Source organism: Nestor notabilis, unplaced genomic scaffold (assembly GCF_000696875.1).
Source record: "Nestor notabilis isolate BGI_N333 unplaced genomic scaffold, ASM69687v1 scaffold28144, whole genome shotgun sequence".
Lineage (NCBI taxonomy): Eukaryota > Metazoa > Chordata > Aves > Psittaciformes > Psittacidae > Nestor > Nestor notabilis.
In genome coordinates, this window is record NW_009924712.1 from 3,855 (window position 1) to 19,383 (window position 15,529).

Here is a 15,529-nt window from a genome sequence, read left to right on the forward strand (position 1 = left end):
CTGGTGAAAGCTGGTAGATGCTTCAGTGCTTCATCTTACAGGTTTGCTTTTCTAGTTGTTTCAGCAACACCTGATATAGAAGATGACTTGTGTCCTGAATTCAGGATACACTGCCTCTTGTACTGTATCACTGCAGCTGGCAGGCTCGGCTGCTTAATGGCTTTTCCTTGTCTTCTGCAGCAATGTTCTTCTTTAATTGATCCTAAAGATTCCAGATTTCATCTACCTATTTTGTCTCTGTCCACTGCATAGCATAAGGCAAACTGAGGCCCAAAACACTGTTCTGCGCCATTCCCTGTGCTCTGGAGCTTGTTTGGCACCTCAGCGAGACACAAAGCGGATTAGAGGTGTATGGCAGCGTGCCGGCTGTGTGTGCACCAGGGGGGTTACGAGGCTGTTGGCTGTTGCTTCCGATTTCAAGGGTGAAAAAAGCTGAATTAGAGTAGTGGACTGTCCCTTTGCTGAACAGGGGTGAGCTCAAAATGCTCCATGTGTTCATAGTTTGAAGCTCCAGTTATATTTAAGCTTTTTTTGCTTTAATTTGTGTTTCTAATTCCAATAAAAGCTGTCCAGGAAACCATTTGTGTCAATCTTCCTCTTTTCTGAAATAAAATCAAAGGCAATGAAAGTAAAATTTCAACTTTTTTTCTTTTTTTGGTAATGTTTAAATTTATAGATATTTGTATAGAAGTGAAATAGTTTCTTTTTGGTCACTCAGTGCTAGCACTGCATTCCATGTGGGGACATATAATGCTCCAGCATGTCAGTGAGCAGAGGAAATAACCGAGAAACTAAAAACCCCAAACCAACAGTGCTAATATTTCCTTTTTATATAGTTTGCCATTTTAAATGGTAGTATAAAAAGCAGTTTTACTCCTTGGTGACCTTGCTGTTGTGGCAGGAAGCTCCAGAAGTGTGCAATCTGATGTTTCTATAGCATGGAAGCATGCAGGACTAGATCTATGACAGAGATTCTTTGAGAGGCACTTCTGAAGTGTTTTATCACTCAGTGCTATTGAGCATTTCTGCTGTTGTCAGCACGGAGGCTTGAGATTCAAATAAAATTACTAGGAATGGTGAAATTTTTAATTAAATGTATCTGTCTTGCACTAATGACTTCCGAAAATGTCTTGTAAAAATAACATCCAACAATGAAAACAAAGCTTGAGTCACAACTGCTGTTGGTTCTGCTTTTTCCAGTTTTCCAGCGAGCGCGTTGGGACGCATCTCCCTGTTTTAAAGCATTCATTGCAGCCTGAACACTGGCAAGAGTCACTAAATCGAGTGAAGGTACCTTGGGTGTCCTGTGGAACACTCTGTGTGGCTGTCAGAGGTTGTGCAGCCAGAGGGTGCTCCCCTGATGCTGCGCTTGGTGCCAGAGGTCCCACAGCCACTTTGTGAGTCGAAAGTGAGTGGATACGAGGAGTCCTCTCACCAAGTCTGCAGAGACCCAGCCTGGCATGTTGTTCTTTAGGCACTTTGCAGCTCTAAAGCTGATTGTAGTTCCTTGGAACCTTTATTTAATTTGCTCTGAATTTATTTTTTTGTTTAAGATACCTTTTCTAATGCAAAAATACTACATCGTGGCACTTAGACGGAGCTGTTGGTGTCTTGCAGAATACACATTTATCAAGAATTCTAGTCAAAATTGGTCGAAACTTGTTTCAATTGAAGTTTCTATAGGCAGTGATTTCCTAGGTCACGCTTTAGAGTCTAAATGGCACGTGTGAATTACAAGAAGAGGTGATAGGAGTGATTCCTTTGTACTTCCCATGTTTGTTTGCTTTATAAAAACACAGACCCCCAGTAAAATGGAGTTTCTGAAGCTCCACTCCTCACATTTTCACATTCATGGGGGGCTGGTGCTGGTGGGGAGCACACAGGAAAGGTGAATGTGAGCCTGGGAGGTGGCTTGCTTGTGACCCTTGTGGAGTCTGGGTATGGCATGAAACAAAAGTGCCCAGTGTTCACACAGCAGGAGGAGCAGTTTGTGCAGTCACTCTGAACCTTATCTGAACGGGAACCGATGCATCAGCGCGGGGCTCACAAGCTGTGGTTGGCTTGTGGGTGCTTGAAGCATGTTTGAGGCTGACACCTCATTGCCTGGCTGGTGGGGGGTGTTTGTGTGGGGACCCCCGAGTAACCCATGTCCTGCAGAGGCTGTTGGTGGTGGCTCCTCTGGGGACTCAGTTGTGTCTCTTGACTGGTTCTGTCCTATGAGAGAGGTGGATGCGTGTGGAACCACTGTCCCCACCTTCCAGCTCGCCTGCTGGGTGAGCTGCTGTGGCTTTACCTCCTTTCATGTTTCAAGATGCAGATTTTTTCCTTGCAGGTATTAGCCTTGTGAAGATTTTTGGTATTTAACAAGCCAATTGTTGAAATAAAGAGACTTTTCTTCTCAGAATTCTGTCTTATGTTTTTCTGCTCCTTTTGATGGTTTTGACATTTGGTTTGTGGAAAATTTATCACAAAATAGAGGTTTAGTTTCCATTCAGAAAAAGGAATGGGTGAACTTCAGTATTTGGTTTTATAGGTAACTAGAAGAAAATTGAAAGTAGAGAAAATGAAATAACCAACATGTTTGTAGCTGTCTCTTGTAGAATGTTCTTTGGGGTTGTTTCTGGTGATTCAGAATCTTTAACCTGTCTTTAAAGATGCAGATTTCCATGTAGAAAAGCTGACAATACTTTCCCTCTTCTTGCAGCTTCCAATAAAGGCTGGCCAGCAGAATACCCACACCAAAGTCAGTACGGAGCACAACAAGGAATGTCTCATAAACATTTCCAAGTACAAGTTTTCCCTGGTCATCAGTGGTCTCACCAATATCTTAAAAAATGTTAATAACATGGTAAGTTTTCTAATTTTGGATTGTTGGGTGATTTATTTCCAAGTGCTTGTTGTTTATTTGTATTACACAGAGAGTCACTTGAAATTTACTCAAATTGTTGCTTGCCTTTTACACTCATTTATTTTCTTTTCATCATGTGCTCAAGTTCACCAGTGCTGAGCTGTGTTATGTGTAGAGGCAATGAGGATTGTGGTGAGCAATGCGAAGGAAGGTGGGGATTAAGAGGAATCTTCTGTCACTGCTGGGAGTATGTGAGGCTGGCTGGGAAGGGGGTGCACAGGGTACCTCAGGCTCCAGTGAGTCTCTGAGGAACAGCTCGATACCAGCAGAATGTGCCGCTTGTTGGGTGGTGGGGGAGATGTTTGCCATCCATGGAAAGGTGCATCCCATTGAGGGAAGCAGGGCTGGCACAGTCCTTAGGAGGAATGCAGCAGGGAAAGGAGCTGCTGAGCAGCAGCACTAAGAGGTTCCCCCCACCCCCAGTTTATCCTGCCAGGAATCATTTTGGGAAAGGAGGAAGGGGAAAAAAAAGAAAGGAAAAGGATTTAATCCTATTTGAATTTTCCAGGCTGTTCGGATGTTTTAGCATTGTGTGTGTATTTATACCTATATATTTTAACTACCTGATGAGTTTCAGTCAGAACCTTCTAAGAAAAATCTTTGAAACCAGCCTTTTGTCTAAGAGCACCACTGTAGACTCAGACCTCCAAGGGGATACCTCAGTGATCAGGGAGAAAAATGAATGAAGAATGTGTGGGAGTGATACATGTCTCTTCCAGTTATTATTTCACACAGATCACAGGCTCTCATGACACCATTTCATGTTGATGCTTGAGGGCAGTAGGCTGCTGTGAAGGGATGAGATTCAAAGTGATTTTCCAACAAGTTCCCGAAGAGAAATCTTTAGAGCCAGGTGTCTCAGTAGGTGCTTTCATTCCATGTACTGGTTTTCTCTTCTGCCTCCAAGGGAACTATAAAATGATTCCTGAAATCCGTAAAAATATTTGACTCATCAGCATCACTAAAACTGTCATTTAAAATAGATCTCAGTGGAACCAAAGAGAGAAGAAACCTAGAAAAGAAAAAGATGAATTTGGATGTCCATAGTGTCAGCTCTAGAAAAATGACTGTTACCATCAAGTTGGGAAAATGGAAAGTTCAGGAATCCTTTGTGGGGAAAAAGAGGCAGTTTTGTTTTGTTTTTTTCAATGGAAGGTCTGGTTTTGGATTTGTCATGAGAAAAGTTTAGTTCATTGAGCTTTGAAGCCATGTGATCCATGATCATGTGGGATCTCCCAAACAGGTAACAGAACTGGCCATACTCTAGCAGTACTGGGTTTGATGGTTTTAGTAGGATGGTTTGCAGTGAGCTCTTTTGGATGTCAGCTGTGTAGAGATGTGCTAAAACACTACAAAGGACTGATAAAGTCTGAAAATAGATTGCCCTGCTGTTGGGGATTTTAGGCTGCCTAAGGTTTTAGAGAGAATTTGTGTTAAATAAACTCCATAGGCATGAAGGAATGTGTTGATGTGTAAGATGATCGATAAATGAGAAAACGATGCAGTTAAAACAAGTTTCTGTGTATGATATATAGATTTTCAGAGGAAAGACCTAGCTAAAAATGCCAATAAAAAAGTCAACATTTGCTTTGCACTGAGTTGCAAGACTTAACGTTTTTTGTGTTTGATGGATGGAGCTACTGTATGAATTGACAACATTTTGGAAGGGTTTCTGTAGCTGAAACAAGAGAGACCAACAGACTGTCAGCATGGTCTTAGTTTAGCACATGGAGGGTTTGCACTCTGCTGAAGTTGAGGTAACCTCTCCAGTGGTTTAAAATACAATTCCTTTGGGTGACTTCTACACGTGTCCCATGTGTAAGCATATTTGTGGTGAAATCTTTTCTGCTTTATTTTGCTGTCTTACTATTGCTGGAACTAGCTGCTGCTGTTGGCAGTGAAACTGGGTGCTGACTTCAACACCCGATGGCACTCTGCCTTCCTCCTGCATCTGGAGCGTGGGGTCTCTTTGGAGCCTCTCCTGTGCTTGGTCCTGTGATCTGTGCTAACTTTTGCAACACTGATAAGCTTGTCAATATGGATTTGTTGTAACATCAATTCTATTAAGATGCTGGCAATGAAATAGGTAAGTGGGAAAGAGTCAGCAGAAACTGATACCAAAATAGGTCCTGGAAAGGTATAACCTTCATTTCTGAGTACATTACAGGCCTGATGGAGGTAAGGGGCTGCAGTGCACCTCCAGCTGTGCTTTGTGGTATCTGTTGCTTGTTAGATTTGGCATTGCAGACTGGCCAAAGGTATTTCTTAAGCAATAATGTTTTCATTCCTGTTCTGATTTTTGCTGGCTTAGTGTCTAAGCTTAAACCCAGAGCTGTGAAGGAGCCATAACTTCTGTGCCACTTTGCTATATTAATGCATTACAAGTCAAATTTCTGTGTCTGAGATGTATCCTTTCTACTTCTAGAGAATATTTGGAGAAACTGCTGAAAAGAATTTATATCTATCTCAGCTGATTATCTTGGATACACTGGAAAAATGTCTGGCAGGGGTGAGTAGGCTTGCACAAGCCACTGCTAAGTTGGAATCAAATGAGTTAGAGCACACAAGTCAAATGCTTGTGTATCTGTTACTACTGGTGCTAAAGTTAAAACTCATCTCTTTAGAGCGAAGTAGGATTAATGCCATTTAAAAAATTCTAAACCTTCCTATAGCTGCAAGTACTTGATATAACTGATAAACGAAGGATTTAGGGGTGCTTTTTCTCCTGCCTAAAATCAGTGATCTTTTTTCAGCTAAAAAGATGCAAATAAACTTTTGAATTTGCCCTTCCCACTATTCAACTGATTTGCGGAGCTACAAATAATGGTTCTCTTAATAATTTGTTAACAAGAGTTGCACACGAGCATACTCGGAGGCGTGTGTGAACTGGAGGAAGGGGAGCCACAACCCAAATGAAGAATGAGATGTGGCTACGAAGCTTCACTAGGTTTTTTTAAGCTTTAAATGCTTGTGGCATGAACTGCTCGCTGTTTTTTGAGTAGATGGATCAAAATGCTTTCATCCCACAATTTAGACAGAAAAAGTAATGGGATAGTAAATCATGTTAAAAGTAGCAGGTAATTCAGTACAAGTATTTCAGTTTTCTGCATACAGTGGTGATTTTTCTTTACGTTTCTTAAAACTCTTCGTTTCTTGAAGTAATTTGTCATGAGCTTGTGTATACAGCAGAGACTTTGCTATCGCTATTCGAAAGATTACTTTTGCAGGTGTTTCCTAGATTGCATTAGTTCACCATGTCCAAACTTCCACTGGGAGTCCAGTCCTGAGCTTTCCAGTCAGAGCTGTGCTGCAAGGCAGTTTCTATTACCTTTGGGATGTAAACGGTTCTACAACTTACTGTGCTAAGCTGTGTAATTGCAAAGCCAAACTTCACTGTGAGCAAAGTTTGCAGTGCTTTATTCCTTTAGCAAGAAAGGAACTTTGAAAGCTGTATTCCTGGAGGAATGTCATGGAATCAGCTAAGCTCTTTGCTGTTTCCCTGCAGCAGTTTTTGAAGGTTCTTTCTTTATAAGGTATTGACCTTACTATGGTTAGCTTTGTGAGCGTATCTTACACTACAGCACTAAAACAGGCTGAATAATTGTGGATTCTTCTAAGATCATAAAAAGAGCCAGGTAAATACCTTTTTCCAGAGTCACTTTCAGCTTGTACAGCTGAGATAAATACCTCTTCTTGGCATTTCTTGTCTTCAGTGCCGGGAGTTGGAAAAGCTGTTTCAACTTCAGAAGTTAGTTCTTTTAAAATATTCCTTACATGCATGTTGTTTGAAATGTTAGGGGTTTTTCCTGATAGATGATGGTATTTGAACAGCCTAAAATTGTGCTGAATACTTCTTGCTTTGTCAATTCAAATGAGAGCAAGTTGAGCCAGTGTATGTTTAATAAGACTGAGCCAAAGTTCTATACAAAGAGCGTTGTGTTCTGCGCTATCTTCAGCCGTATTTCTTGCTCCCTGTTCTTGCTCAATGTTTCGTCAAGTTCTCATGGCAACAGGACTCAGGTCAACTAAGTGGGAGTCTCTGAAACTTCCCAATTCCCTATGGTAAATTCATTGGTAGAATTTTAGAAAGCTTTAATGCTGACCCTCTGTTAAAACTTGCTCTTAGTAGAGCAAAGTTTCACTTTGAATTCTTTTGTAAATAGTTTCCTTATGTCTCATACTGTGCAAACTGGCAAAAATGAGATGTTTCTGTTGCAGGAAAGTTAAGCCATTTTTGACTCACGTAGAGCAATCCCAGGCAAGAGAAAGGGAGAACCTCTTTTTCAGTTCACTTTTTTAATATAAAATATTTGCTGTCAAAATACAGTGGTTCGAATACTACCCAAAAGAGAGGTGAGGATGAGTCTTTGCTCCTTGAGCTTCCATTCCAAGCCGAGATAGTTAATGCTCTACTGCTAATACTTTAGACAGATCAACAGGGGTAAATATGCTTTGCTTCAAAAACTAGTTTGATCTTTTGCTTGGTCCTTGATAACATTGATCAGCTTAGTGTCCTACGTATTTTGGAGTCTTAGCTGCAAGTGTTAGATGGTTTGAATGATGTGAGTTGCCGTTCAAATGGAAAGAAGCCTTTTCTGTGTAGACTACTTATGCTATGGCCAGGGCTAGCCTGCAGGCAGTTAGAAGTTTAGGTTCAGGTCCTGTGCCTACTTACCAGTGGCAGATGCTCCATGGTTTTTGCCTCGAAACCGGAATTTCATGCAATACTGCATGTTTATTTTTAGCAACCAAAGGATACCATGCGACTAGACGAGACTATGCTGGTGAAACAGTTGCTGCCAGAAATCTGCCACTTCATCCACACCTACCGTGAAGGGAACCAGCACGCAGCTGAGCTGCGGAATTCGGCCTCTGGGGTTCTTTTTTCTCTGAGCTGCAATAACTTCAATGCCGTGTTCAGCCGCATTTCCACCAGGTAGGTGCTCTCAGTAGCCTGACATAGTGTATTAGAAGATCTACTACATAGTGGTGTGTAGAACATCCATCAGGAGTTGTAGGACTTCTAAGTTCAGAAAAAGTTAACTGTTTAGATGATATTTAACAAGGTAGTTCTTAAGTGAAATTCCCTCTACCTCTCAAAACTTCACTTCAGTTTCCGGTCACCAGATGAACCTGTTTCATGCACATTCGAGGTCACTGCCAGCAGATTTTTCTGTGAGCTGCATTTATTGCATTTTTAATTTGCTTTCATAAGAACATGTCAAACTCTGTTGTAGAGGGAAAAGAACAGTAACTCAGCTGAATAAAGTAAGTTCTTGTGGGAGCAAGGTGTTTTGGGACGCAAAGGCTGCTGAAGATGATGGGTTGTATCCATTTGCCTGTGTTGTTTGGAATGCACAATTGCAGCTTGTCTGCAGCTTGGTTGGAGCCCCAGGGCTGTTTTCCTTCTGGGTATTTCGTGCCTGAAGGCTTTTATGTCAAATCTGTCTTAGGCCTGAAGGGGACAAAACAGCTGGACAGTTTTTTAGTTGTTGGAAAAGACCCATTCGCCTTCTGACTGCCTTGAGTTTCACAGCACATCGACTGTAAAAATAACTGTCTTTGCTAAGTGAGAAGAGAGACAGGCCCAAAGTTTCCATCTATTCTTTGCTCTTTTGCCTTATTCCAGATCCTTCTGATGCTTCAGCATTTGCCAATCCACTGGAGTTGTGTATTAAGCTTTTTAGTACTGAAAAACTTTGATGTTTTTTGAAAGTTGCGTGAAGCAGCTTAGCTCCAGGCACACGTTGTCACAACTAACATCCTCCTTGCTTTGCTAAAAGTGGAGCTTGGGCAGCCTCATGTGGTCCCATAGCAATGAGTGTGCCAATTTAATCAAGACAAAGATTTATATATTCCTTGTAATGTAAGAACAATTCCTTCTTTCCCACATACTGGAAAACATTTGCATTTTAGAAATCAGTCTAAAATTATTTAATGTTTTTAAATTTTAAGTATTTTTAAAGCTTTTGCAGAGCTAGAATAACTTCTGCTTCAAGAACATGGACTTGGCAGCCAGTATGGAGGATGTGGTTTTACTCAATAGGTTGATTATGTTTTGTTGCTTATGGAAATGGAAACAATTTCTTTTGCTCCTTTTATAGGAAGTATTTTCCAGTTGAAATTTTTTGACAGTCTTTGAATCTGCTCCATGGATCTATATTTATTCAGATGTCTGTAGCATGGTTTAGTCCTCAAGCTCCAAATCCCCTCCTGCCATCCCTTTGAGCTGGCACACAGAGCTTTTTCCATAACCTGTTTTTCACTTCAGATGGCCTGTACATGAACAGTTAAATATTTGACCAGTTGTTGCTGATCTCCACAGGGGTCAGCTTGCCGACAGTTAGCGTTGCTGATCTTTTGACCTGTGCTTCCTGTTTAGGCATATTTCTAGGCCTTGTACAGCAGCTGGGGGATTTTTGGCACGAAAAGCACAGCAGTGGGGACCTTCCCATTCCCAGCGAGGGCTGTTAAGTTTCCCTGGCGTTGAAGAAATGAAGAACTGCTTTTGTGTGTAGTACTAGAAATCACATTCCGTGTCTAAAACACATCTGTAGCTTTGGAACAAGACATGGCAATCTTTAGTTTGTGAGAACATATGATTTAGTTATTAGTGGCTTGGTATCTGATGAGACGTTTAGTAAATCACCCAATGCAAAAGTCTGAAAAAATGCTGTTGTGTTTAAACTGGTGTGATTAAACTTGGTCCTCTTTGATCAGACCAGAAAAAATATGGCCCTTCTTTAGCTTACAAGGGGTGGTTGTAGCTCAGTGATGTTAAGTAATGTCAGTCACTGCTTTAGTCTTGAGAAATGACCTGGGGCAAGACTTTGCTGTTAAGGAGCAGTAGGCCGAAGGTGTCACGATTCCACAAATTTAATATTTAGTTGGAAAGATGACAAGATTACTGCTACAGTATGGTAGGTAACAGAAGGATTTGGGCAAATCTTGGGCATAAACAGACTGTCACCAGATGGTGTTGGTATCCTGTAAGACTCATCACTGGTATTTCTAGATTCATTTTTCAGTATGAGGATGGAACAAGATAGAATGTTAACTCTTAATCATTCAGGATCCATCTTACATTTTAAACCTGGAAAAGTTTATCTGAGGAGATCAGATAACCCTCCCCTGCTGTTCCAATGTGTACAACCATAGGCATGTGTTCATACCTCTCTGACATAATCCCATTGAGAAGTAGTTTACTTTGCATATTTTTAGATTACAGGAACTGACTGTTTGTTCAGAAGATAATGCTGATGTTCATGATATTGAACTTTTACAGTACATCAGTGTGGATTGTTCCAAACTAAAGCGACTCTTGCAAGGTATGATTTGAGCCTGTGTTTTGAAATACTGTTATCTGAATACAGCTAGTTAGAGATGACACAATGCTGTTTCTTTTTACTGCCATCTCTTACTCCAAATAGTCATATATTTACTAAAATAGTTTAAAATACTTAAGTCACAGAAACACATTGGTTTAAAAGCTGCTTTGTGCTTCATGTCTCTTTATAATCTGTGTCACTTTTTAGAACCAAGTATCTTTTCTAAATGCAGAAATGTTTTCCCCTTACAGAGACAGTATTCAAGTTTAAAGCCCTTAAGAAAGTAGCTCAATTGGCTGTGATCAACAGTCTTGAAAAGGTGAGTTTTTTAATGTTTGTCTTCTGTTTCGCTGCTTATTTGCAGACTTGCTCTCATTTAGGAGTAGTTGCAATTCAGTAATTTACTATGAAGTGTAAGTGGGTGCATCCCTTCCATGCATATGTACTTTGCAATAGATGTTGAGTGATTAGAAGTAAGAGTAAAATCTTTCTTCATTTGAATACAGTAATTCAGGAAGAAATATTTGTAAGCTCTGGAATGTAAAGGCGTTTTTCATTGTCCTCAGGCATTTTGGAACTGGGTGGAAAACTACCCCGATGAATTCACAAAGCTGTATCAAACACCTCAGACTGATATGGCTGGTAAGTCATAACAAATGACACACTGTTCCAAAGTTAGTTTCTCAGACACATTCCTTTGCATTTTGGGCCCTCTCTCTTTCTTGTGCAGCCTGCAGATAAGAACAGCCCCACATTTCTGTCAGCCCTTCCCAGGGCAGGCAGGGGTTTATCGCTGTCTCTTGTCTCTCCTGACTCACCTTCTAATTAAAAAGTGATTCATTTTGTGGTTCACAATACAAAGAAATTAAAACCAAAAGCTGGAAACTCTTTAAATATGTATTTTTTTTCGTCTTAATACATGAAAAACCTGAGAGAACGTCACCTGCATTTCTGTCTAGTCAAAAAGAGAGGAAAATTTACATTTTCAAGGTAAACCATGTGTTTAAGTGGGTTTGAGACCGTTTTATCCCCAGTAGTGTGCCAGTAATGTGCAATGTTTTCTTCTGTGTAGCTGGAGCTGTCCTTTTGCCCTTTTATACTAATTCTTTACCTTTTCATAACTAAAATTGTTATTGAACTTGGGGTTATATTTTCTGCAGATTGTGCAGAGAAGTTGTTTGACTTAGTGGATGGCTTTGCTGAAAGCACAAAACGTAAAGCAGCAGTTTGGCCACTGCAAATCATACTCCTGGTCCTGTGTCCAGAGATAATCCAAGATATAGCAAAGGATGTGGTGGAAGAAACTAAAATGAACAAGGTAAGAGAAGTATCTGAATTCTGGTTCTGATTTCTAGAGGATGCTTGGTTTTGCTTGTTCTCTGTTTCAAGGTACATTTTCTTTGGTCTTTCCTGCCTAAAAAGCACGTTACAATTCCATATGTAAATCTATGCACTGTTTTTAAGATCTTTCCTAACGTACGTTCTGTCACTGTCAGTAATTCATACAGATAGTGTGTCCCAAAGAATGTTACATCAGAACTTTCATATCTCCTGGGAGATCCAAATCCCAGTGTTGTGATTTCCCCTGGTGTCATTGCTTGTAGCTGGCCGGTGTTGTCCTGCCCTGAGTGTCTGCAGTGTGTGTACTGAGTGTTCCCTAATTGCAGCACCTGTAGCAGATGCTGAATTAGATGAGGCTGCAAACATGATGGTTAAGAGTAAACAACCATCTATCTCTGTGCCACTCTCATTGCCCTAGACCAAAATGAACTTTAATAATCATAGCATTTCTCCAGAATGCTGCACCAAGTTGTTTTTTGCAGTCCCAGTATCCACGATTTCTGATGAGAAAACACAGTCTTGTTTAGTTTTAATATTTAAGGATCTAAAAACCCTGCCCACAGATTACCAAAGCTCTGGTTATAACTATTCCTGGTTTGGATTGTGCAGAAACTGTTCCTGGACAATCTGAGGAAGGCACTTGCAGGCCACGGTGGGAGCAGACAGCTGACTGAAAGTGCTGCTATTGCTTGTGTCAAACTGTGCAAAGCTTCTACCTACATCAACTGGGAAGATAATTCCGTCATTTTCCTACTAGTGCAGTCCATGGTGGTAGATCTTAAGGTAAAACTGTTTCCTATCTGCAGTGAAGAAACGTGAATTTTAAGATACTGAAGTAAACTTTACATTTCTCCTTAATTGAATACCCTGGTGGGTGTAAGTGTGAAACGTTGTATTGACAGTAGACAAGGATAATCTTGGTGTCTGATTTATACATTTCTATTTTTTTGAAATACAGAATTTGCTGTTTAATCCAAGCAAACCTTTTTCAAGAGGCAATCAAAATGCAGATGTAGACCTTATGATTGACTGCTTAGTTTCCTGCTTCCGCATAAACCCTCATAATAACCAACACTTTAAGGTGAGAACGCTGCCTACTGGTAAGTCATTCTCCACATACTGTTGATGACCTGTCAGTTATGAAAGATGTACTAACAGCAGCTGGAAGCTCATAAATGAGTTCAACTGTATAAATATCTCTTAGGAATAAATCCCTGCATGTTTTTATAAATCTTTCCTTAGCTGATTTCCTTTCTCTTGTTTAGATTTGACAGCTTTGTCAATTTAATAAAAAGGCTTCACTCTGTTGTGCAGTGTGATAAGAAAGATGGCAAAGACAAAGATGTTCCTAAGTGGCTTTTATGTGTTTTTATTGTAGATCTGCCTGGCACAGAATTCCCCATCAACATTTCATTATGTGCTGGTAAATTCACTCCACCGAATCATCACAAATGTGAGTTCTGAAAGTATTTAATCAGCTCAATCTGTGGCTTCTCTTCAGATCAGCATCTGCTTATTAAATACAGTTTGAATAGTAGATCAAATCCTGTAGCCAGTACCCATGCAGCAGGAGTTGCTTGCTGGTAAGGAAGGACATACAAATCTTTGTTCACGCTGTCCACTAGTTGGGTTCCCAGTTTGAGAGCTTGTGTTCCAGTATAGCATTTCAGCACAAATATGCTTTAATAACCTCTGATGTAGGATGACAGATGAATCTTATGTTCTCTGGTTTTATAGTGGGTCATGCTTTCTTGATGCATGAAGAACACTCTCAGGACACGCAGAGTTACACTACTTCTAGCATATTGGCACAGGAACCTGGGGGATGAGGTGCCCTCATGGTTTTGCTCAGGGATTTGGTCCCGTATGAATTGAAATAGTTTAAAATCTGTAGTGAATGCTGAGTACCAAAAATAGTTTGAAAGTTTGTGCAGTTGCTCACCTTCAATTTGTTACTGCGCTTTAAGTCACTAAAATATGACTTCAATTTTTATTCTCTTCAGTATGAAAATAGTCAGTGTTGAGCAGCCAGCCTGACTTAACTTATGAAACATTTTCTATTCCATTTATCCCAACAACATAATGAAAAAGCTGTGTTTCAGAAGAAACAGTATTAGGCACTTTAGCAAATGGGGGAGAAAATGCTCCTGTAGATGCAGTGGTGTAATACAGCTTTTCAGATATTATCAAGTACTTCAGACAGCAATTTCCCATTTTGTTCAGTGTTTCACAGTGAATTGAGTGCACGTTGTTTGTTTTGAAGTGTTACACACTAGCACTCAGCATCCTGAAATCCGCGATGGCTTCCTGCATTTGTGGTTACAGCGTTTGTGCTTGCTCAGAAGGAAGAGTAACGTAGCAAGCGGCGGAGTTGGAAGTTACACGTTTAAGTCAGTAATGTTTTAAATCATAAAAGTTTCACGATGAGAATTTAAGGTGTGGGTGATGCAGTGTAAAATACTCGTGGAAAGCTTAGTTACACCACAGCTTTTGTAACTCCAGGGGTCTGAAATGAGTGATAAAGTGGCAGTGCAGGACTTGGCTTCACAGTGAGCGTTGCTGTGTTGTGCTTGCAGTCGGCGCTGGACTGGTGGCCGCGCATCGACGCTGTGTACTGCCACTCCATGGAGCTGCGCAGCATGTTCAGCGAGACCCTCCACAAGGCGATCCAGGGCTGCGGCGCCCACCCGGCCATTCGCATGACTCCGGTAAGGCTTCCAGAGGAGCTCTGCAAACACAGCCCTCGGTTTGCCTGTGTCTCCATCCCATTCCAGCTTTTTTATCCATTAACTTTAGACTGGAAACTAGAGGGGGGGGAAGAACATTGCGATCCAAAAAGCAACAGAGAGCCATACATGCTCTGTAAACCTTGCAGGCCTTGGTGTATTGACTAACTGTTTCTGGTCAGTTAGTGATGTATGTTTCTCAGTTTTCATGCTGCTTTTAAATGGGCAACATAGAAGTATTCCTTCTGTAACTGTCCTCTGTGGCTAACTGTTCATTTTAAGCTTTCTTGCTGTGTGAATAGCTAGGTAATATCTCCATTCTTGTTTAATCTGAAAAACAAAAGCATTCTGTATGTGAAGACAATTTCTGAGAACTGCAATGCTTTTACCACGATTGGCATGAGTTTCTCTTCATTTCTCTTGCTTTCTGTTGAGCAAGTTGACTGTTTGGTCTTGGTGACAGCAACAAAGTGAAAGATTTTTCAAGCGTTATGAGATAAAGTCAAGATTCTTGGTTGACTTGGAAAAAAAATCTTAAGTAAATGCAAATTTGTAGTTCATCCAAATTTTTTAGTAAGTTCATGTGCAGCTGCGTTGCCTTTCTTCTCACTTCCCACTTAGGACTTTGGATGTGTTAAGGGAACTTGGTTGTTTTAGAAGGCCTAAAATGGTACAAATGAAAATACTCCTATTGGGCTTCTCAAATGAAAGCAAATGATCAAAATACCTTTAGTTGAAAGCTACAACATGTTTAACTTGCTTTTCACATGTCTGTATTCATCTGTTGAGAAAATAGCAGGGGTATTGTAATGGCAACTCGGACATTGATTGGTGGTGCTTTGTCTTCTGCTTCTTATTTTCCGTTCTTATTGCCTGCTGTCGCTCACATGGTCAGATGCCAACCAGTCACTGTTTTGCATGGCAGTGGGCCTCTGTTGCTGTAAGTATGACCCATCGTAACTACCGCAGAAAAGCCCTCCCTTGCTCTGACTTTTCTGTGCATAGTTACCACTGCAGTCACCTCACTTCATCTGGGGACAGAAGGTAGCCTGGTTTACACGAGAACATAGGCTGGGAGGAGATGCCAGCACTGCCCCTGGCAACTGCAGGGTGATCCCTTGCACAACCAGCTGAGCTCCTTCCTGGGAGGAACAGCCTTTGTTGGTTCTGGTCTTTTCTTTCTGCCCCCTTTTCCATCACGATGCTCTTCCAGAATCTCCCCACTC

The 15,529-nt window shown here is 40.9% G+C and overlaps 1 protein-coding gene across 1 annotated transcript; it reads left to right on the forward strand.

The window, feature by feature from the left end:
* Positions 1-2,704: 2,704 nt before the first annotated feature.
* Positions 2,705-14,323, forward strand: LOC104401371 (neurofibromin-like; the record flags this gene model as incomplete). The annotated part of the gene is made up of 11 exons (XM_010012746.1): positions 2,705-2,848; positions 5,334-5,417; positions 7,654-7,844; positions 10,130-10,236; positions 10,488-10,555; positions 10,803-10,878; positions 11,397-11,554; positions 12,187-12,360; positions 12,536-12,658; positions 12,956-13,030; positions 14,154-14,323. Coding segments are annotated over 11 exons (1,370 nt in total), but the record flags the coding sequence as incomplete, so codon positions are not given.
* Positions 14,324-15,529: the final 1,206 nt, after the last annotated feature.